The sequence below is a fragment of the Pristiophorus japonicus genome, chromosome 14 (assembly GCF_044704955.1).
Source record: "Pristiophorus japonicus isolate sPriJap1 chromosome 14, sPriJap1.hap1, whole genome shotgun sequence".
Classification (NCBI taxonomy): Eukaryota; Metazoa; Chordata; class Chondrichthyes; family Pristiophoridae; genus Pristiophorus; species Pristiophorus japonicus.
This window is the reverse complement of record NC_091990.1, coordinates 37,289,506-37,313,698: the sequence shown is the minus strand read 5'-3', so window position 1 is coordinate 37,313,698 and position 24,193 is coordinate 37,289,506. Positions and strand designations below refer to the sequence as shown.

General features: G+C 42.5%; 1 protein-coding gene across 3 annotated transcripts; it reads right to left on the bottom strand.

Moving 5' to 3' along the window:
* Window positions 1-9,483: 9,483 nt before the first annotated feature.
* LOC139279878 (zinc finger and BTB domain-containing protein 8A-like) lies at window positions 9,484-23,570 on the bottom strand. Of its 3 annotated transcripts, none has more exons than XM_070899174.1 (4): window positions 23,556-23,570; window positions 16,783-17,747; window positions 14,429-14,607; window positions 9,484-11,652 (listed from the first exon to the last, which is right to left on the bottom strand). In XM_070899174.1, the coding sequence occupies exons 2-4, from the start codon at window positions 17,714-17,716 to the stop codon at window positions 11,287-11,289; spliced, it is 1,479 nt and encodes a 492-aa protein (XP_070755275.1). In that variant the 5' UTR covers window positions 17,717-17,747; window positions 23,556-23,570; the 3' UTR covers window positions 9,484-11,286. The 3 variants fall into 3 exon arrangements, with proteins under 3 accessions (XP_070755275.1, XP_070755276.1, XP_070755277.1); XM_070899175.1 differs by lacking the exon at window positions 23,556-23,570 and adding an exon at window positions 22,426-22,443; XM_070899176.1 differs by lacking the exon at window positions 23,556-23,570 and having other exon boundaries at window positions 14,429-14,550; window positions 16,783-21,123.
* Window positions 23,571-24,193: the final 623 nt, after the last annotated feature.

The window sequence follows — 24,193 nt, the reverse complement described above, 5'->3', positions numbered from 1 at the left end:
TGGGAGGTGGGAGGTATAATTTTACTGCAAGCCCCCTTTGAATGTGTAGTGTATGGTTCTTTATTAGAGTGATTTTAAGTTTGACCTCGTACCTTTCCTTCTATTGTTCTTTATTAGAATGATTGTAAGTTTGGCCGTGTATTTTCTTACTAGAGTAATAAGCCTGTATGACCTTGACTGTAATAAAACCAAAGTTCTTTTCAAAGTCTGAACCTGCGGTTCCTCTCGTACTGAGCAGGATTACTATTGCAACAACACATCATCAGTAGGGTAAAACTAACCTGTCTCACGACGGTCTAACCCAGCTCACATTCCCTATTAGTGGGTGAACTATCCAACGCTTGGTGAATTCTGCTTCACAAGTCCGCTGCACTTTTGTCACACCCCCCAAATAAATCCAGAGTACAGAACCCAAGGGAGGGAGAGTGATTCGAAACCGCTCAAGTTGGTCAGAAGGGAACCTGACCCCCTCATAGAGACAACAACACACCCCAAACACCCCCTCCCCTTCACCCCCCTTACAGGTTGTTCAGATGTTCGGCGGTGTCACAACCTGTGACCAGGATGTCATCTTGGAACACGACGGTTCTCGGGACGGACTTATTAGACTCTCCATGTTCCTCTGAAATATGGCTGCAGCCGAGCAAATTCCGAAAGAACACCTGTTGCAGATAAACAGTCCTTTATGAGTGTTGATGCACGTAAGTTTCTTCGACATCTCGACCAGCTCCTGTGTCATGTAGGCCAATGTCAGATCCAGTTTAGTGAATAACTTCCCCCTGGCTAGCGTTGCAAACAGATCATCAGCCTTCGGTAACGGGTATTGATCATGTTTCGAAACTCGGTTGATCGTAACCTTGCAGTCACCACAAATGCCATCATTCTTCAACACAGGAACAATGGGGCTGGCCCATTCGTTAAATTCGACCGGTGATATGACCCCTTCACGCTGGCGTCTGTCCAGTTCGATTTCGACCTTCTCCGTCATCATGTATGGAACCGCCCGAGCTTTATGATTGACGGGTCTTGCATCCGAGTCCACATGAATCTGTACACCTTGGCTCCCATGAATTTGCCGATGCCTGGTTCAAACAGCGAAGTGAACTTGCTCAGCATTTGAACACATGGAGTATCATCCTCCGACAACAACGCTTTGACTTCGTTCCAATTCCATTTGATTTTTTCTAGCCAATTCCTGCCGCACAGCATTGGACCATTGCCTGGAACAATCCATAATGGTAAATCATGAACCGCACCATCATACAACACTTTTATTACTGCTCTGCCAATCACCGTTATGAGTTCTTTAGTGTATGTACATAACTTGGCATTGACTGGACTCAGCTTAGGTCTCACAGCCTTAGTATCCCATAGCTTGTTGAATGTTCTCTGGCTCATTATTGATTGACTCGCACCCGTGTCCAATTCCATCGGTAGCGGTACACCGTTAAGTTTCACATTAATCATTATCGGTAGGCTCTTATTTAGGAACTAATACAGTCCATACACTTCCTCCTCTGGAATCTCTGATTGCATATCCGGATCCGCGCTATACTGGTCATCATCCTCCACGTGGTGTGTCGCAGCACGCTTGCTCAGTTGCGGACACATGCGCTGGAGATGCCCCCGTTTCAAACAGCCTTTCCAAATGTACTGTTTAAACTGCCAACACGGTGAAATCAGATTCATTCCCGTTGGCGGACTTTGAGCAGCCACAGGTTTCGCATATGCAGTCGAGTAGGCCCTGCCATATGCAGCTCTGCCAAACGACGATACTATCTTGTTTACAGTACTTGCCGAGTTCCAATTTTCCAATGATATCTGCTTTAAGTGTTTGCCCGTTGTCATGCATGCCTGGGCAATCAGGATGGCCTTGCTCAAGTCCTGCATTTAGGCCGCCAGTAGCTTACGCAGGATCACCTCGTGGTTGATGCTGATTACAAAGAAGTCCCGCAGCATGTCTCCCAACGCATTTTTGAACTTACATGGTCCAGCTAGACGTCTTAGGTCAGCAACACATCCTGGCCCTCAGAACGAACATGCTTGTAGAATCGATATCGTGAGATGGTGATGCCTTCTTCTGGTTTGAGATAGTCACGTACCAGAGCACACAATTCCTCATAGCCCTTGTCCGTTGGACGTGCAGGCGAGAGAAGATTCTTTATGTCCATAGATTTTAGAACCGCAAACCATGAGGAAGACCGCCCTGTGCCTAACTGCGTCAGTGGGTTTCTCCATTTTGTTTGCCACGAAGTACTGGTCCAGGTGAACTACAAAATCTGTCCAGTCCTCTCCCTCTACAAATCTCTCCAGAATTCCAATTGTGCTCATTTTTGCACGCGAAGGTTCTTAAGTTATTTCGTCGCCAAATGTTATGTATGTAATAACTTGATAGACTGAATACTGTAAATTAACACAGGTACAAACCTGGCTGCTTTATTAGGGTCCAAAGTGATTACATTGCATGATGGCTTGTCTTTTAAACCTAGGCTGTACACACGTGCGGTCGCGCTACCTGGTGGCTAGTAACTCCAAGCATACATACGTGACAAAGGTATCGTTTTCATCCGAAATGATGCCACTGACAAGTAATACCATAATTGTGTTGTTTCATAAACCCAAAGTAAAAGTTTTCTCAGAAATTCCTCCCATGAAGATAATGCCCCTTTTAAGATGAACATGGTTGCCGCATTAAATTAATGTGTATGAGACATCTTTCAGGAATCTGCTGCGGGAGTGCCAACCCGAAGTTCCACTTGAAATTACACCCATTCCCATGCCTATTTAACAGTTGTCTAATTACATCCAAATTCCCTGCCAATCTCATTAACACATGCCGGAATGTAAAAATAGAATAACGAAAATCAGTGTAACCAGGAAAGCACAGAACCCACACCATGTATTCCTTTTTTAAATATGAAAAACTAGCCATCATTCATGCATATTAGGCACAGCATTTTTAAGATCATTCAATCATGGAAGGTTTTCAACTTTTAATAAAAAAGAAAGACTTGCATTTATATAGTGCCTTTCACAACCACCGGACGTCCCAAAGCGCTTTACAGCCAATGAAGTACTTTTTGAAGTGTAGTCACTGTTGTACTGTAGGAAACCTCTCAGCCAATTTATGCTCAGCAGGCTCCCACAAACAGCAATGTGATAATGACCAGATAATCTGTTTTAGTGAGGTTGATTGAGGGATAAATATTGGCCAGGACACCGGGGATAACTCCCCTGCTCTTCTTCAAAATAGTGCCATGGGATCTTTTACGTCCACCTGAGAAAGCAGACAGGGCCTTGGTTTAATGTCTTATCCAAAAGATGGCACCTTCGACAGTGCAGCACTCCCTCAGTACTGCACTGGAGTGCCAGCCTAGAATTGTGCTCAAGTCTCTGGAGTGGGACTTGAACCCACAACCTTCAGAGGCAAGGGTGCTACCAATTGAGCTACTGACTTATCCTGATGCCATAAAAATGCATTCAAAGAAACAGAAAATCAGTGCAGATCTTCAGAAGTGTAGAAAACTGGTGTGTCAGGGATGATGGTTAATGGGCAGATTTTCCTTTATAACATTCAGATTCACATAGCAGTGTAGATAATATAGTTCTCCTGTGAGCCATGATCTAATTGAATGGTGAAGGAGGTTCAAGGGGCCGAATGACCTACTCCTGTTTCTATAAATCTGAGTATACACGAGCATATCAGTGCACGATGACACAATGACAAATCACTGTTCCTGTTTATGATCCGGCATTGTGAACACGATACACAGTGACACACTCAAAAGTTAAATAAGTCTAGAAGCTTTGGGTATATATTTTTTTGGAGATGTAACTTCTGAAAAATAAATGATATGGCGAGTACCTTGCATTAAAAGTACACCCTCACCACTGAACATTCCTCTTTGACCAATTCTGACCTTTATCACCCGTTAGTTTTCAACACTGTGAAAGTTACATTTCCTATTTTCTGTGTTGAAGAATGTAAAATGAAACAAAAACAAAAAATGCAGATCAGGCAGCATCTGTGGAATGTCATCGATCTGAAACACTAATTCGTTTTTTCTCACCATAGATGCTGCCTGACCTGCTGAGTATTTCCTGTGTTTTTTTTCAGATTTCCAGCATCTGCAGTATTTTGCTTTTGCATTAATATAAAACGAAGGTTTATTTGACAGTAAATACTTGCATTGGTCAATGTTAGAATTCCCTGCCTCTGAATAGTCACACTGCTTATCTGACATTCAGTATTGGATGGGCAGAAATTCCCTATAATTAAATATTGGGAAAACCGAAGCCATTGTCTTTGGTCCCCGCCACAAACTCTGTTCCTTAGCCACCGACTCCAGCGTTCTCCCTGGCCACAGTCTGAGGCTGCATCAGATGGTTCATAACCTTGGCGTCCTACTTGACCGAGCTGAGCTTCCAACCTCATATACCCTTCATCACCAAGAGCGCTCACTTCCACCTCCATTAACATCACCCGTTTCCACCTTTGTTACCTCGAGGCTTGACTATTCCAATGCTCTCCTGCCTTGCATCCTCTATAAACTTGAGCTCATCCAAAATTCTGCAGCCCGTAGCCTAACCTGCACCAAGTCCTATTCACCTATCACTCCTGTGCTCGATGACTAGCAATGCCACCAGTTTAAAATTCATATCCTTGTATTCAAAACCCTTTGTGCCCTCACCCCTCCCTCCCTCCCTCTCTAATCTCCTCCAGTGTTCCAACCCCCCGAGATCCCTGCGCTCCTCCAGTTTTGGCCTTTTGTGCATCCACGATTTGCTTCACTCCACCATTGGCAGCCGTGCCTTCAGCTGCCTATGCTCGAAGCTCTGAAATTCTTTCCCTAAAGCTCTCCGCCTTTCTACCTCTCTCGCCTCCTTTAACACGCTCCTTAAAAACTACCTCTTTGACCACGTTTTTGGTCACCTGTTCGAATAGCTCATGTGGTTCAGTGTCAAATTTTGTTCGATAATGCTTTGATGGGTGTAATGCTTTGAGATGTTTTACTATGTTAAAGGTACTATATAAATGCAAGTTGTTGTTGGTTCTTTACATCTGTCTTCAAGTATGTTTCGGAGCCACGCATTGTTCAATGTTAGGAATAATGCATTTAAATAATACTGTATTGGTGAATTGGGGATACTCTGGTCTATCTGAAGGAGGAGATCACAGGTCGAGCTATTCAATCACCTTCTGACTGTCCTCCGTCAAATGTGAGCATGCAGCATTCAGCCAATCAAAAGCTGTGCTTGAGAACTCCTTAATACATGCACCCTATCAAAGTAGAAACTCCTCACATACCGGGATGGGAATAGTGTTCACTAAGCGATGGGCAGGATAATACCTCAGGCAACAATAGAGAGATGGCAGACATATTAAATAATAACTTTGCTTCAGTATTTACCAGGGAGCTAGAACAGGTGGACAGGACATTAGATCATGAGATTAGTAATGAAATAGCAGCATTTAAAATAAAAAGTGGATATATATTAAATAAACTAATCAAACTCAAAGAGGAAAAACTCCTGGTCCTGATGGATTACACCCACGCAGTTTAAAAGAATCTAGGGAAGAGGCATTAGGAGACATATTTAATAATTCATTAGAAAAAGGAATAATGCCAGAGGATTGGCAGCTAGCTAACATAATACCTATACTTAAGGGAGATTGAACATTTCCAGGAACCATAGACCAGTCAGATTAACATTGGTGGCAGGAAAAATAATGGAATCCCTACTAAAGGAGAAAATAGAACATCTAGAAGCCAAAGATATAATGAATAGTCAGCGTGATTTCAAAAAGGGAAAGTCTTGCTTGACCAACCTCATTGAATTTTTTGAAGAGGTAACACAGTGAATAGACAAGGATAATGCAGTAGATGTAATTCATCTAGATTTTCAAAAGGCCTTCGATAATATACCACATAATAGACTGATGAATGTCAGAGAATGCGGAATCAGGGAACAAGTAGCAGAATGGATAGCTAGCTGGCTTCAAGACAGAAAGCAGAGAGTAGAGGTAAAGGGTAGCTATTCATAGTGGCAGAAGGTGGGTAGTGGTGTTCCACAAAGATCAGTACTGAGACCACAGTTTTTCACAATTTATATTAACGATTTAGATTTTGGAATCAAAAACACAATTTCTAAATTTGTGGATGACACCAAATTGGGGGGATCGTCAATATTGAGGAGAACTGCAGCAAATTACAGGAAGATATTAATGAACTTGCAAACTGGGCATATAATTGGCAAATTAAATTCAACACAGATAAATGTGAGGTATTACATTTTGGTAGGAAGAATAGGGAACTCACTTATTACTTGGAGGATGAGAGTCTGGGTGGGGTAGAGGAGCAAAGGGATCTCGGAGTACAAATACACACATCACTAAATGTTGCGACACAGGTTAACAAGGCCATAAAAAAAGCAAACCAAGCACTAGGGTTTATTTCTAGAGGGATAAAACTGAAAAGTAGTGAAGTTATGCTAAACCTGTATCAAATCTTCATTAGACCACATATGAAGCACTGCTTACAATTCTGGTCGCCATGTTATAAAAAGGATATAGAGGCACTGCAGAGCATGCAGAGAAGATTTACACTGGTGTTACCAGAAATACGAGGTATACCTATCAGCAAAGGATGAACAGGCTGGGTCTGTTTTCGCTTGAAAAAAAAACTGAGGGGTGACCTAATAAAGGTCTTTAAAATTATGCAAGGTTTTGATAGAGTAGATACAGAGAGTAGATACAGAAAGAGTATTTACACCAGTGGGGAAGAGCATAACTAGAGGCCATCAATATAAGATGGTCAACAAGAAATCAAATAGGGAATTCTGAAAAAACTTCTTTATCCAGACTGGTGAGAATGTGGAACTCGCTACCACAGGGAGTAGTTGAGGCAAATAGGATGATGCATTTAAGGGGAGACTAGATAGCCATATAAGGGAGAAGGGAATAGAGAGTTATGCTGATACAGCTAGATGAGGAAAGATGGGAGGAGGCTCAAGTGGAGCATAAACACCAGCATTGACTGGTTGGGCTGAATCGCCTGCTTCTATGCTACATATTTTTTGTAATCCTATGTAACCTCTGCTCATAAATGGTATTCTGTTCAATGTGGCCTACTTCTAATTGCATTCCCTAATCCCTCTTGATCCGTACATACACTCAAATTCCACCTATCAATAATAAGGTTGAGACTTTAAACAGGAGTCAAATTAGTATCCTTACCAAATGTCAGGATCTTACTGAGATGCTTCAGAAATAGATAGAAAAATGATGTGATGTTAATTTTACTTGAAATGCATTAATAGAGCCATTTTCACATTGCAGGTTGTTCCATAGCACTCACAGCCAATGAATTACATTTGATATTTAGTCACTTGTTTAGTAGCACAAACAGCAGCTGACTTGCACACCACAAGGTTCCACAAATAGCAATGAGATGAATGACCATTTGTTGGCACTGCAGAGGGTGCAGAGAAGAGTTACAAAGGTGATACTGTTAATACGGATTCTTTTTCTCTCAATCTGTTTCAGTGAATACACTGACGCGAACACCAAAGCAGCTTATAACAAAGCAGTCTTTATTAATTGTTTCACCGGCCGGGACTTATCAGAACAAAGGAACGCTCTCCCTCAGAGTGCGCCCACTTCCCTCGGACAAGCCCCGTTATAATGTAAGGGCGCAATGGTTATACACTTTCAGTACGTAATACAATTGAGGGACATTCAGTTCACCCTATCCTTTGTGATCCCTCCTTCCCTTTGTCCACTCATGAGCCGATACCTGGCCTTCCTTTCCCAATTAGATATGGGCAAGTGGCTATAGCAACTGTTTTGCACAAAGAGCTTTTTCACCCATTGCTTGTAAATGTTACAATTTTACTGGCGTGACTAGTAACTAAGACCTTGAGCAAGTCTGTTATTTGTGCTGATGTTGTAACATTTGCAGTCTGACATTCTTTTAGTTATCCTTCCATGATTCCTTTGTTCACTTCACTGTCTCTATTGCTATACATACATTTTCGCACATTCTCAATACCACCAATGCGAGGAGATACCCATCAGGAAAGGATGAACAGGCTGGGACTCTTTTTGTTTGAAAAGGGAAGGCTGAGGGGTGACCTAATATCCTTTTTATAATTGTATTGGTTGAGGGATAAATGTTGGCCAGAACTTGAAGAACAAACACCTTGTTCTTCTTCGAAAAAAGTAACATGGGACCTTCTCTGAATTGGCAGATAGGCCTCGGTTCAAAATCGCAACAATGCCGCACTCCCTCAGTAGTGCACTGTGCCAGCCTCGATTATGTGCTCAAGTCTTTGAGGGGGATTTTTAAACCTACAACCTTCTGACAGAGATAAGAGTTCTACAAACAGTCAAGCTGACACATTTTTCTAGGACCCCCACCTCCATGCCCGCCTCCCATTAGCATTACCATATGATTTCTGGCCTGCTGTGGAGGGGACTGATGCAATCTAATGTAGTCCAGCAACTTTTTGAGTTCCTTTTTACCACTTCAACTTGGAGGTAATGGAAGTTTGTTTACATGTTCCAATCAATGTTAATCCAGTTTGAGCTGCAGGGAGTGAGGTGCTCTCTCAATTCAATGTGTTGCAATGCCCCTATTAGCAGGCTACCTACACTCTTCTGACCAGAAAATTCTCATATTTTATTATTTTCATTGTTAACAAAAACTTGCATTTATATAGCAGCTTTAATGTGGAAAAAAAAACATCTCAAGGGGCTTCATAGGGGTGTCATTAAATAAAAGCTAGAGGAGATATTAGAAAGGGTGACCAAAAACTGGGTCGAAGAATTGGGTTTTAAGAACGATCTTAAAGGAGAGGGAGGTGGAAAGGCAGAGGGGTTTAGGGAGAGAATGCCAGAACATGCAGTCTCAGTTACTGAAGTTGCAGGTGTCAATGGTGGGGCAAAGGGAAAAGGAGATGCACAAGGAGGACAGAGTCAGAGGAACATAGAGTTTCTGAGGGGGAAGGAAGTTATAGAGGACAAGGAGGTTACAGAGGGGTTAAGAAGGGTGGTACAAAAATAAGTTGGTGTGAGATTTACCATTCAGTCCTGTTCACTCACTTATTGTTTATAAAATAAATCAGTTTGTTGAGTTATAATTGGCCTCATCTCACTAGAGTACTGACCACCTTTGAGAAGACAGGAGAAGCACACATAGCGCCATGAGTGGAAATACAGCATCAAATTCATATAACAAGAGGTTTCAACGTTACGAACCCAGGACACTATTATAGGACTAGATACTGGACAATAGAAAATAAACTCCTTATTGTAAAGAATGCAAGATCTTACGGGAGAGACTGATGACATTGAAACTAAGAGACTATCTAGTGGAGACCCAAAATTTGTAACAACTTGCTTAGGATAACAGTGCAGATAATCAATCCAGCTGTACTGAATGCCATCCCAAAGCACAGAGATCGTTCCAGTGACTGACACAGTTTGTGAAAAATGTTCATTTTATTTTCATTTCTCAGACAGTTATTCCCACTCCGTTGAATAAACGGATTTTGTTTCTGGTCCCCAAAGTACAAAGAAAATCAATCTGAACTTCAAACTTGGACATGATTTCAAAACACTGTAGTTCTAAAGCTAATATAATGCATTACAGGTCTCCGCTATCAAACTCATATGTATGTAATCATTTAGGGCATATTACCCACTCAATCCATACCTAAATTAAATAAATAATTAGTCCGAAGATTTCACCTCAGAACAAAATACAGTCATACTTAAACCATATTGCAGTGGAGCAAGCTTATAATCAATTCTGACAAGAACAAATCCTAGTAAACAGTTTTAATATACATAAAAAAAATATTTCAATTTATTGCAATATCACATAACTGTTCTCGATCAATCTTATTTAGAAATGTGGACCGTGACATTTTAATCCATTATCACTTAAAACCAAATTCCCTGTCGTCCTTTCCCACACAGATATGGGATCTGGGTCCTCTTGGCACTAAGACTGGTTAATAAATAATACAAAACATATATCCCGCAGTGCCTACCGGTCATGGAAGGCATCCAGTGAGTGGGTAGACATTGTATGCTGGTGCACTAAAATTTGAAGCATAGACATGCAGTCAGAGAGACCATTTCTAGCAATCTTCTGCATCTGGACCTGGAGCTAGTGGCAGGTTGGCTGATAATAATGGCAGTTATAATAAATCAGTCGATGAAGGTCTCTGTAGAGTGAGTTAATAAGCCAAACCGAGTATTAGTTTTACCTTGTATCTAAATGCAAGTTGTTATTGTATGTGTGTGAGTACCACAATTCCACATTACAGGGAGTCCAAGCCCCAGGACATTTTTATAAACTTCCAGATATCTTAACATGAGAGCGACAAAGAAGATTCCTTAACTAAAGATCAATCAGCCTCAGAGAATGAAGATTATTTACTTTAACAAACAGAGGAACAAAAGTAGATAATGACACAGGATGTTAATTTCCTATACTTTACGTGACCATAAAACAAATGATATGGTTTTATGCAAAGGGAACAGTAGCTGCTCCTGGTGAAGAGAGTATACTGAAAAAAATGCGATTTGGCAACAAAAAGCAGCAAAAAAAAAAAAATCGAGGATTGTTCTTACTCCTGCTATTGAGAGTTCATCCCTGAAGTCTGAATGATGGATAAACAAATTGGGGCTGCCTGCAGCACCACTTCACTAGTTGGAATTAGTGAGACAGTCAAATGTCCCTTTCTCTCTCCACAGATTCTTGCATTTCTAAAACAAGCCAAAAATATGGGCTTTGTATTTGTTCATGTTTGGTTTAGTGACATCTGGCTATTAAAGTCCACAGAGTATAAAAAGTTGCTGAATAGCTTCAGCATACGGACAATACCATACAGGACAGCTTATCAAGTGACGACATGAAAGAAACCTCGAGACAGATTTCTTCACATCAAATCCTAGAGATCAATTTTCTCTAACAAACGAAAGTTGAACAAGAGGTTCTCCATTGTAGGACTGAATCCTTATCGTTTAAAAAAAACATAGATAAGATATTCCTTAAAAAACAATAACGTTTTAAAACAGTAACTGGACATTTTGAAGAAGAATGAACCACCTACCCCCCATTAAAAAGGAATGAGATACAACTGAGACAATTGCTGTCATGAACATTTTAAGGAGCAAAGATATGTACAGAACGGTGGAACGTGCATCAAGATCCTCTCAAGAACCATCAGAATTTTTCTTCCTTTTAAAAAAAAATACTGCCACAGAATGTTTACTCAGTCATTATTGTTCTCAATTTTATCATACATTTGGACTTTTTCATCTGCATCATCCAGGATTTCGTGTACTGCATGAACTTCGTTGCTTCCCGGACCTTCTCCCCCCGAGCTCAGGATCTCCGTCTCCACATCTGGTTCTGTGGAAATCCATCCGGATTCTTTGTCACTTTCCTGAAATTCCAGATCCTGGTCCGGCTGCGCATCCAGGTCAATAGGCTCATCGTCATGACCAGAGTTCATCAGGCACGCACAGTTATTGCACAGCCCATAGCACTTGCCATCATGTTGCACAATTTTAGCTGCAATGCCGGTGAATGGCTTCCTGCAGACTTTGCAGATAACAAGCTTTCCAGACTTGTGGATCTGGGAAAAGTTCAAACAAAATATAAACATGAGGGAAACTAATCACAGACTGATCGAGTATTCATTGGCCGTGCTAACTTTAGTGGCAATATACAAATTGTAATACCTGTACTATTTTTTGGGGGGGTGTTGTGATCTGTTTCTAATGTGAAAACAAAGCCAGTATAATAGATGCAAATAGAACCCACTGACCATATCAAGCACTCATCAGAAATGCAATGCTTAAAGATTTCCTTTACATACTCAACAAAATAGTTTTCAAGTTCAATTCCATCTCTGGTTAAAAAGAGAATGGATCTGCAATATAAGAACATAAGAATTAGGAACAGGAGTAGGCCATACAGCCCCTCGAGCTTGCTCCGCCATTCAATAAGATCATGGCTGGTCCGATCATAGACTCAGCTCCACTTCTCTGCCCGCTCCCCATAATCCCTTATCCCCTTATCGTTCAAGAAACTGTCTATTTCTGCCTTAAATTTATTCAATGTACCAGCTTCCACAGCTCTCTGAGGCAGAAAATTCCACAGATTTATAACCCTCAGAGAAGAAATTTCTCCTCATCTCGGTTTTAAACGAGCAGCCCCTTATTCTAAAATCATGCCCTCTTGTTCTAGTCTCCCCCATCAGTCGAAACATCCTCTATGCATCCACCTTGTCAAGTCCCCTCATAATCTTGTAAGTTTCAATAAGATCACTTCTCATTCTTCTGAATTCCATGAGTAGAGTCCCAACCTACTCAACTTTTCCTCATAAATCAACCCTCTCATCCCCGGAATCAACCTAGTGAACCTTCTCCGAACTGCCTCCAAGGCAAGTATATCCTTTCGTAAATATGGAAACCAAAACTGTCATGTTCGTAACTACAATGTAACACCACTGTATTACTGTATACACTCAACTCAGATGCACACCTTGACCACAGGGGGTGAACTTGTGGGAGACACTCCTCACCTGATCACACAGGTATATAAAGGGAGGTCCCACGCAGGGTCATCACTTCTGGAGTCCGGTAATAAAGAGTTAAGGAAAGAGTGGCCTTGTCCCTGGAATGTGCCTCGTGTGGTTTCATGCTGTAGAATAAGGACTTTACAAAAACTGCACGTGGTATTCCAGGTGTGGCCTCACCAATACCTTGTATAGCTGGAGCAAGACTTCCCTGCTTTTATACTCCATCCCCTTTGCAATAAAGGCCAAGATACCATTGGCCTTCCTGATCACTTGCTGAACCTGCATACTATCCTTTTATGTTTCATGCACAAGTACCCCCAGGTCCCGCTGTACTGCTGCACTTTGCAATCGTTCCCCATTTAAATAACTTGCTCTTTGATTTTTTTTCTGCCAAAGCGCATGACCTCACTTTCCAACATTATACTCCATCATGGCTGATCTTCTACCTCAACTCCGCTTTCCTGCACCGTCCCCTTATCCCTTGATTCCCTTAATATTCAAAAATCTATCAATCTCTGTCTTGAATATACTCAACGACTGAGCCTCCACAGCCCTCTGGGGTTGAGAATTCCAAAGATTCACCACCCTCTGAGTAAAGACGTTTCTCCTCATCTCAGTCCTAAATGGCCGACCCTTATTCTGAGACTATGACCCCTGGTTCTAGACTCCCCAGTCAGAGGAAACATCCTCCCTGCATCTACCCTGTCAAACCCTGTAAGAATTTTGTGTGTTTCAATGAGATCACCTCTCATTCTTCTAAACTCTATAGAGAATATAGGCCTAGTCTACTAAATCTCTCCTCATAAGACAATCCCCTCCCATCCCAGAAATCAGTCTGGTGAACCTTCATTGCACCCCATCTATGGCAAGTGTATACTTCCTTAGGTAAGACGACCAAAACTGCATACAATACTCCAGGTGCGGTCTCACCAGGGCCCTGTATAATTGCAAGTAGATGTCTTTACTCTAATACTCAAATCCTCTTGTAATAAAGGCCAACATACCATTTGCTTTCTTAATCGCTTGCTGTACCTGCATGTTAACTTTCAGTGATTCGTGTACAAGAACACCCAGGTCCCTCTGAACACCAACATTTCCCAATCTCTCACCATTTAAAAAATATTCTGCTTTTCTATTTTTCTGACCAAAATGAATAACTTCATATTTCTCCATATTATATTCCATTTTTTAATGTTCTTGCCCACTAACTTAGCCTGTTTATAATCCCTTGAAGCCTCATTGCATCCTCCTCACAACTTAATATATATAATATACAGAGCCACAGCTGCGACACTCAATGACAAACAGCTCTGAGGTAGAGTAAAAACAGTGTTTTAAAAGTTCTTAGTTAATCATAAATCTTCAGTAATCTAATGGACAGATATTGAATTTATTATATTCAGTTATGTTAGTACAGATGTGTAATGATATGTAGGGCTTTTCATTGAGAAACCAAGGTGAAAGGCCAATGTCATGAAAAATGCCACCAAGATTAAAGGACAGCAGGAGAGAAAAACAAGGTACATGAAGTAGTAGAGTTGGATCACCCCAAGCTTGAATTTTAAAACTCTGTAGATTACATAAGAATGGGAAGACTGAAGGAGAAAAGGAGTTCCACAATTTGGTACCTGATCTCATCCAAGTGGTCTTGCTGGTACTGATCAGTCTTACTTTTCCCCATTTCACCTTACTGTTTACATTATTGTGCAACAGGCATTGGTCCTGCAGAAGATACAGCACCTCAAGCTGCTGCTTATTCAGTACTGTGACTAATGTCGCTAAGAAAAATGATTTGCAACCCCGAAGTGCAACACGATTTCACACTCACAGTTATGACATGGCTCCGGAGATGCTCAAGTCGAGTGAATCTCTTTCCACAGGAGTCGCAGGGATACGGTCGCTCTCCTGTATGCGATCGAAGATGCCGCTTCAAGTCAGATTTCCGCTTCACTGTATGTGTACAGAACGGGCACTTGAATCTCATCTTTGGTAACATATTGCAGTCTCCTTAGAAAAAATGCAAACTTTCAGTGCAATCTTCTTATACAGAAATGAAAATATTTGCATTGTTCTAAATTTGCAAATAACCAGATGAGACAATGCAAACATAAAAATAAAAGTTATATATTGGAGCAAAAGCCTGCCAATGGCATTTAAATGGTTGGTAGTCTTGGAATATTGAAAATGTCCTGATGCTACTTTTAAAGCTGTACTCTCGTCACAATCTTCATACATAAAAGAGACAATATATAGTATCCTCATCATTATCTGAAATTTGCAATCAGACATCCATTAAAATGGACAACAGTGCCCTTCAAAGGCACCAGATAAATCAGCTTTACAACAACAACTTTTATTTATATAGTGCCGTTAAACGTAGTAAAACATCCCAAGGCCCTTCACAGGGAGTGTTATAAGACAGAATAGATAAATTTGACACCGAGCCACATAAAAAGAAATGATGACAGATGACCAAAAGCTTGGTTAAAGAGGTAGGTTTTAGGGAGAGGTAGAGTGGCTGAGAGGTTTAGGGAGGAAGTTCCAGAGCTTAGGGTCCAAACAGCTGAAGGTACGGTTGAGCAGTTATAATGAGGGATGCGCAAGAGGGCAGAATTTGAGGAGCGCAGACATCTTGTGGGATTGTGAGGCTGAAGGAGATTACAGATATAGGGAGGGGCAAGGCCATGGAGGGACCTGTAAACAAGGATAAGAATTTTGAAATCGAGACGTTGTTTAACCAGGAGCCCATGTATGTCAGCGAGCACAGGGGTGATGGGTGATCGTGACCTGGTGCGAGTTAGGACACGGGCTGCCGAGTTTTGGATGACCTCAAGTTTACGTAGTGTAGAATGTGGGAGGCCAGCCATGAGTGAGTTGGGGAGTAGTCAAGTCTGGAGGTAACAAAGGCGTGGATGAGGGTTTCAGCGGCAGAAGAGCTGAGGCAGGAGCGAAGGTGGGCAACATTACGGAGGTGCAAAAATGCGGTTTTAGTTATGCTGCGGATATGTGGCCGGAAACTCATTTCAGGCTCAAATATGACGCCTTGGTTGCGAACAGTCTGGTTCAGCCTCAGATAGATGCTAGGGAGAGGGATGGAGTCAGTGGTTAGGGAATGCAGTTTGTGGCATGGACTAATGACAATGGTTTTGGTCTTCCCAATATTCAATTGGAGAAAATTTCTGCTCATCGAGTACTGGAAGTTGGACAAGCAGTCTGACAATTTAGAGACCATGGAGGGGTCGAGAGAAGTGTTGGAGAGGTAGAGCTGGGTGTCGTCAGCGTACATGTGGAAACTGACTTCGTGTTTTCGGATGATATCGCCAAGAGGCAGCACATAGATGAGAAATAGGAGGGGGCCAAGGATAGATCCTTGGGGGATACCAGAGATAATGATGTGGAAGTTGGAAGGGAAGCCATTGCAGGAAATTTTCTGGCTACGATTAGATTGATAAGAATGGAACTACGCGAGTGCAGTCCCAGCTAGCTGGACGATGGTGGACAGGTGTTAGAGGAGGATGAAGTGGTCAACCATGTCAAAGGCTGCAGACAGGTCCAGGAGAACGAGGAGGGATAGTTTATCTTGGTCACAGTCACAAAGGATGTCATTTGTGACTTTGATGAGAGCCGTTTCGGTGCTGTGGCAGGGGCGAACACCAGATTGAAGGGATTCAGGGAAAGATGGTCACGGATTTGGGAGGCGACAACACGTTCAAGAACTTTGGACAGGAAAGGGAGGTTGGGGATGGGGGCGATAGCTAGCACAGTGAGGTCAAGGGTTGTTTTTTTTGAGGAGACGGGTGATGAGCGCAGATTTGAAGGAGAGGGGAACAGTATCTGGGGAGAGAGAACTGTTAACAGTGTCGGCTAACATGGGAGCCAAAACAGGAAGTTGGGTGGTCAGCAGTTTAGTGGGAATAGGGTCAAGGGAGCAGCAAGTGGGTCTCATGGACAAAATGAACTTGGAGAGGTCAAGAGGGGAGATCAAAGAGAAACTAGAGAAAGATGCGAGTTTAGGGCTAGAGCAGGTGGAAGCCTCAGATAAAGTTTAGCCTGGTGGGCTAGGGGAAGGAAGGGAACTCGCAGATGCTGCTGATCAGATGGAGAAGGAGAGATACCCAGACATTGAAACACTCTGGCACTGTATCTCCCACTCTGACATTAAAGGATATGCACCACTCTTACCTGTACTTTCTCCACTCCAGTCACCTACAACTTCCAGAATTGTAGGCATTGGAGGATACCAGTCTTCAGCCTTTCGACCTCTACCTCGAGAAGGTTGCCGTATTGAGTCACTGTTTCTTCGTGGCAATGGCCAGTCCCTGGGCAGAACGTCTGGCTCATGCCTGAACTGATAACTCATGTGAGGGCCACTAAGTTCAGAATCCGCTGTTCTTTTCTCCTCAGCTTGGGGAACAGTGTTTGTGTGTTCAGATGTTCTCGCAGTCACACCAGAACCACACAGACTACTAGCTTTGAAAACAGAGAGTTCAGATACTTCCTGATGCCCCCGATTATTGACAAAAGAGTTCGGCAGCTGGTCTCTGGGTGAGTGCTGAACGCTTGCAATTGGCTGATGAAAGTTGAAATTTCTCCAGGAGTGTCCAACAATACCCCCCAGATCGGAGTTTTTCGGAGTATGAACAGAACTAGTCTCCAGACCTCGGCTGCTGGTATACAACGATGACACTTCCCCACACTTGCTCTCGCCGTTATTGGAATGGCTGAAGTATCTCTCTTTCTCACTGATGTCCAGCGAGGATTTGATGAAGCTCTTGCAGACACTGATCACATCGGTCATTTGCAAGTAGCTGGCAGCCGACATCACATCGATCACATTTTGGCTCGTGAGAGACAGCCTCCCCGAATATATGAAGTCTAAAATAATTGTGAATGCATCAGCAGAAAAGACGTCGAAAGTGGCGACTGTGGGCTGTCCTACGTCCTGGGCATTATGCAGAAGCAGCATCCGGAAGTAGCCGCTGCTGGCAAACAAAACGTTACGATGACCCTTGAAGACTCTTCCCTCCACGATGATGCTGCAGTCACAAAACATTTCCTGTTTGCGCTGTTCATTTAACTGGTGAAGCAGACGAGCTTGGTGTGAGGAGATCTCCATTTTGAGAGCAGCCTGCCGTGAACTCAGCCTGCTGTGGACATGAAGAACATCACTTTACTAATGATGGAATGGATCGAGACCACATTCTAAGAAACGCTAAAAAAATGGTTTTCTGTATTAGGCAATAACGAGGAGTGACGTAAAAGATGCAATAAAATTGATTGCACTTTAGGAAATAAAATGTATTGTATACCAAGTTCTTAGAGTGTTTATTTGAATTGCCCCATAATAAATCTGTATATTACAGACATTTCTCAGTTTATTCCTGATACTTTAAGACTGATGCTCAAAGCCAACCTGCAAACAAACATTTTATGTAGAAAGCACCCCAGTGACATCACAAATAGTATACGGGACTGTGGGCAGTACACCCAAATCATTTCAGTGTAATAAAACTGAAAAGTATGTCAATGAGATTTAGGATAGTTTGTGTCACCCTATAGAATCACAAAGTTGCTTTGCTGAGAATTTAACTTCATTCCCCCCCCCTTCCCATATAAATTAAATATAGAATTTCATACACGAGAGTCAGTGACAAGGCGACCATTTTATTCACTGCTGCATTCTTACTCATCTCCAATCACATGCAATGTTTGACATACAAGCACGCATGCCCCTACTTTACTTCTGCAAATCTCTCAATTAAAGCACTTTCTTCGAGCTGGACCCCATTACACCAAAACTAGGGGCCATAAATATAAGGTAGTCACTAATAAATCCAATAGGGAATTCAGGAGAAACGTCTTTACCCAACGAGTGGTACTCGCTGTTACAAGGAGTAGGTGAGACAAACAGCGTAGATGCATTTAAAGGAAATCTAGCTAAGCACGAGGGACAAAGGAATAGAGAAATATTCTGATAAGATTAGATGAAGAGGGGTGGGTGGAGGCTAGTGTGGAGCATAAACGCCGGCATAGACCAGTTGGGTTGAATGGCCTGATCTTGAGCTGTAAATACTGTGTAATTCTATGTACACAAAGATCTAGCTTCACATTGTAAAATGCTCCACCGCCCTCTTATATGATGTAAAACCACACAGGAAAAATTCATCAGTCAGAATGGTGGCAGCTTATAACAATAACAGAGGTACAAATTCTAATAAAAATGTTCAGGAAATATCAAGAATCCTCAATATGTTAAAGACTGGAAAGCTGAATAATACTAAAGTGAAATATTATGCTCTTACTGTTTGGATGCCTTTTGTGGGGCAGGCAGAAATGTTAATTTCCTCTTCTTGGAAGGGTTACTTATAATTATTCACCTTAGTCAGAGGTTAAATAAATTAGAGAGAATCTATTAATAGTGCACACTGTGCACGATGAGGTAATAAGGGCTCGTGACCAACTTAAACTATTAACAGTCCGTCTGAACTTGTTCCCCTTGTAAACATCCTATTTACTCATCTGCGTAATAGCAATACCGTGTTTAAAAAAATATAGGTTGGTGTGTGATATACTGCAGTAACATTGAGGAGGTCAGAAAGTATTACAAATCACAGCAGTAAAGCTACAGTCTGGGTTTTTTTTGCAGCTTTCTATATTTACAGTTAAGAATATGAAATTTATACTTTTCTTTTTATATACTTGCAATGTTGTTTTTTTTTTGTTCTGCTCTTTGAAGTTTTGCTTGTAGGAATTAGAATGTTGCTCTGCAATCCCAAGCTCTTTGTTGGGAATTAGGATGTACCTGGGATTTAGGGGTATATCAGGGGTTTAGATTTCAGTTCAACCATGCAACAAAGAATTGTCCCCACCAATATTTATCCCTCAACCAACATCATTAAAACAGATTATCTGGTCATTATCTCATTGCTGTTAGTGGGACCTTGCTGTGCGCAAATTGGTTGTCGTATTTCCTACATTACAAGTGACCACACTTCAAAAGTACCTGATTAGCTGTAAAGCGCTTTGGGACATCCTGAAGTTGTGAAATGCACTATAGAAATGCAAGTTCTTTCTTCAAGGAGCTGTGTGTCTTAATTTGGTATGAATGCTGTAAAACTGCTATTGTCATAATCTTACCAACAAACTGCTAAAAAAAGAACTATTTTTATTATGTGGAGAATACTATTATGTTTTACCTCACTGAGGCTATCTTATTGCAAATAACCAGAATCAGCTGCGAAGGAATGAAATTGGTTCAGGATAGGAGGCAGCGAGTAGTGGTGAATGGATGTTTCTCTAACTGGTGAAAGGTTTGCAGTGGGATTCCCAGGAGTCAGTACAAGGACCAACGCTTTTCTTCTTATGTATAAATGACCTGGACTTGAGTATAGAGAGTACAATTTTTGAAGTTTGTGAATGATATAAAACTTGGCAACGTGGTAAATAGTGAGGAAAATAGGAGCAGACTTCAAGAAGCCTTAGATAGGCCGGAGAAATTGGCAGACAGATGGCAGATGCAATTTAATGAGGATAAGCGTGAAGTGATGCACTTTGGGAGTAGCAATATAATCTAAATGGTACTATTTAGAGGGGAGTGCAAGATCGGAGGGACCTGGGGGGTGCGTATTCACAAATCTTTGAATGTGGCAGGGCTCATTAAGGCGGTTAAGAAAGCATATGCGATATTTGGCTTTGTAAATAGGGCCACTGAATACAAAAACAAGGCAGTCGTGCTAAACCTTTATAAAGTACCGGTTAGGCCTCAGCTAGAGTCTTGTATACTATTCTAGGCACCACAATTTAAGAAAGGATGTCAAGCCAGTCACTGGAGGTCATTGATTTAAAATAATTGTCAAAAGAATGAGGGGGGAAATAAGGACAATTATTTTCCACACAGAGGGTTGTTAAGATCGCGAACACACACTGTGAAAGGGTGGTGGAAGGAGATTCCATAGGAATTTTTAAACGGAAATTGGACAAGTACTTGAAGAGGATGAATTTGCAGGGATATGGGGAAAAAGCTGGGGTGTATGATTAAATTGGATAGCTCTTTCAAAGAGCCAGTACAGTCACGATGGGCCAAATGGCCTCCTTCTTTGTTGCAATATCTATAGTCCTCTCCCATATCATCACAGCAGTTCCTCGAGTTGAGGATGACTTGCTTCCACGGTCAAAAAGTTCACAGGTGTTTCAATGAAGGACCTAATATTCCAGGTCCCGAACTAAATCTTGAAGGGTGGAAGATGCCTGTGCGTGGATTTTTTTAATGTGTGGTGGCCGTGGCACACGGGCTTGACAGAGATAGGCCTTGGTCCAGTGGCAAGGAGATGACTGGAGACCAGCTCTGCTGCACGGACCTAGTGCGCACACATATCGCAGTGTGGGTTGTTCCGTGCTGCCCCTGGGCCCTCGTCTCTTCTGCGCCCCGAACTCACACCTCTCCTTGGCCCCGATCACATCCCTCGACAATCTCTCGCCGCTCCTTCGCCCCGACCTTGCCGCTCCTATCCCATAGCTTGCCCAGTTGTCCCCCATTCTTGAGAATATCAGATAATTTAGTATAGTGACATAAAAGAAAATCTATTTAAAAATAAACTTATTTCTATACAGCTTATGTCCACAAAATCTTCCATTCATCAACATTTTATAATCAATTCCTATGTCCACATTTATGATGGCAATTGCTTGTCATTAACTTATCACACTGCAATTACACTTTCTTGCCAGTGATGGTACTATAGTGCCCAAGTTTAGCATCTCCCGCCTGCACCAGAGAAACTGCAATGCTCCAACAACTTTACTTCTCTGCTTGCTTACCAAGCTGCCATAAGTTTTGCTACTTAACAATATATAACATAAAATATCAAAATATTATAAAAAAGGCAGAATGTATGACTTTAATTAAGGGCTCCACAATCTGGTCTGTTATCCTCTGCCCACCAACCCCACTTCATTTGGTCTCAAGTGCTTATGTGCAACACCACAGGAGATTAACTAGTACTATATCTTTTTTCTTAAAATGTGTCCCAAGATAAATTAATTTATATTAAAAAGAATAAAGCTTATAGCACTTTTTTTTTTAAAGTAGCAAAAATTAAACAAGTGAAAGTTTTAGGTCAATTAACAGATTTCCTCGTCCACCGTTACTCATTTCTGCCTAACTCTAACCCAAACCTTTCTTAAGTAAGTGAGAACACGTGGATCTGGAGTAAGTTAACTCCTTACTAGCAGCAAAGCTGTTGTGTTAACAGCTTTTAAAGCTTTTCAAATAACACAAAATACAATCTAATTCCGCATAAAGCATTACTGCGAAAACTAATCACCTCTTTGCTTACTGGCCTACATTAGCTCCTGGTCCAGCAACACCTCAAATTTAAAATTCTCATCCTTGTGTTCAAATCCCTCCATGGCCTTGCCCATACCTATCTCTCTAACCTCCTCTAGACCTCCTACAATCCCCCGAGAACTCTGCATTCCTCCAATTCTGGGCTCTTGTGTATCCCCAATTTTCTTTGCCCCCCAATTTTCTTTGCCCCTCAATTGGCAGCCATGCATTCAGCTATCTAGGCCCCAAATTTTGGAATTCCCTCTCTAAACCTCTCTGTCTCTCCACCTATCTCTACTGCTCCTTAAAACCTACCTTTGACCAGCTTTTGGTCACCCATCCTAATATCTACTTTTGTGGCTCGGTGTCATATTTTGTCTGATTACATTCTTGCGAAGCACCTTGGGACATTTCACTATGTTAAAGGCACTATATAAATATAAGTTATTGTTGTATGACTTCATTGGTATCAATCAGAGGAGTACAGAGGTGTTCAATACACTCTGTGTAGAGATGGGGATGGCAGGGGGGTGGGGAAATCAGCTCAGGGTCCCCAAATCGCATCTTTATCCAGTGAATCCTGCTGAGGATAGGATTGCACTCAGGATGCCCTCCACACTCAAACAGCCTGCTGATATTCACATATTAAGAACAATCACTTGGAGCAACTGATGCCTTTAAAACTAGACAATTTGACGATGAATGCATGACTTTTAAAAAATAATAAAATACAAAAATAAAATAAAAACAGGTATCTCTCCGCCACCCCCCAAAATAACAATGCACTGATCGAGTGTTGCCCCAGCAGGGTAATTGTCGCTTTAAACGGCGCCGACCCTTTTTGTGCTAATCACTGCGCGCGCAGCACCCCTCACAGGACCCGCCCACATTCGGCAAGTGGCTGCAATTGGTCTGTTCCAGTGCCAATCAAACAGCAACTCCGCAATGGATGACAATGGAGAGAAACCCGGAGCCCGCCCGTCCCCGAGAGAAGCCCGGGACAATCTGCCCGTCCTCAAAAACCGGCACCGCGCGCAGCCCGTCCCCAAAAACCGGCACCGCGCGCAGTCTGGGATAAACCGCCCGTCTTGCGGAACAACCCGCTCGTCCCCACAGCCGGCACCGCGCGCAGCCCGCCCGTCCCCAGCCCGGAGACAGATCCTCCCTCATCAGGCTCCCGAGTCCAGCATCGCCCTCCAGCCACCGGCTGGAACGCCCGTTTCCCGGGTGGCGGCGATGCAGCGGACGGTGTCGGCCCGCTCAGTCCCGGAGATCTCACAATCGGCCAGTGTCTCGGGCTGCGTCCCGCCCGCTCTCTGCAGAGCCCCTCGGACCCTCCCCTCCCTCAGTGCGGACCCTCCCTCACTGGGGTCGCCGATAATCCCCGCCACCCATCACCCGCACCCCGCAGGGCCTTTCCCGGGGGGGGGCGGGGGGTTCCATTGAATCCCGGCAGAAAGCCCCGAACCCCTTTCTTACCCCGGACCACTGCTGCACTCCGCCCGGTCCGACCCGGACGTGCTTTTCACGCCCGGATTTACACCCGGAGGCACTTAAAGGCGAAATACAACATGGACCACTAAAGCGCAATTTTCACTCCAAGAGTAGTGGTTGTACTTGTTCTGGCCACCTTCAAGCTTCCCGTCGGTTTGCGAGGTTGTAATTTTACTTTAAAAAGTGTTTAATCTTAAAAGATCAGGCCGCCGCCATTTCGCATTAGGCTGCAGACCCTCCCCAGGGTCGTCCTTAGATTGCAGGAGGGTCCGGTACTTTGCATAGTTGGTGCTCCACTGCAGGTTTAGAGTCTCTCACACACCAAATAGCCCCACAGGCTCTGAACAATTAACTGTTTATAGCGTTATTTTTCTTCTAAAATGTGCATTATGTCCAATTAATGTAAAGCGGCAATCAAAATTACAATTTATAACCAATTTATTGCATTTTGCATAGGCCCATTTGTATAATGCAGAGTGCTTGAGGTTATTGAATATTGGGTAAAACAAGGCAAATTGAACAAGTTCACATTTTTAATTGCATACTCCAGGGAAAGGCTAAAAATCTGTTCAGCAAATAACCAAATTTCAATTTTCATCTCCCATCCAATGCACTCAAAGCTACCTCCCAAACCTATTTTAAATAGTTAGCCGTCATACCTTCATAAATTGCACACACAAAAACGAATTACATACAGCTACTCGTCTCAATTCTAAAAACGAAATTCTTCACAGAACAACTTTCTAGCAGATGAACTAGTCAACCAAAAAACTC

What these genes read in the sequence shown, in the direction of transcription:
- LOC139279878 (XM_070899174.1), bottom strand. Translation starts at nt 17,716, where the DNA reads ATGGAGATCTCCTCACACCAAGCTCGTCTGCTTCACCAGTTAAATGAA. An exon ending in CTGGAGTGGAGAAAGTACAG is followed by an intron (nt 14,608 to 16,782) that starts GTAAGAGTGGTG and finishes ATTTTTTCTAAG; the next exon opens with GAGACTGCAATATGTTACCA. An exon ending in TCCGGAGCCATGTCATAACT is followed by an intron (nt 11,653 to 14,428) that starts GTGAGTGTGAAA and finishes AACTTTTCCCAG; the next exon opens with ATCCACAAGTCTGGAAAGCT.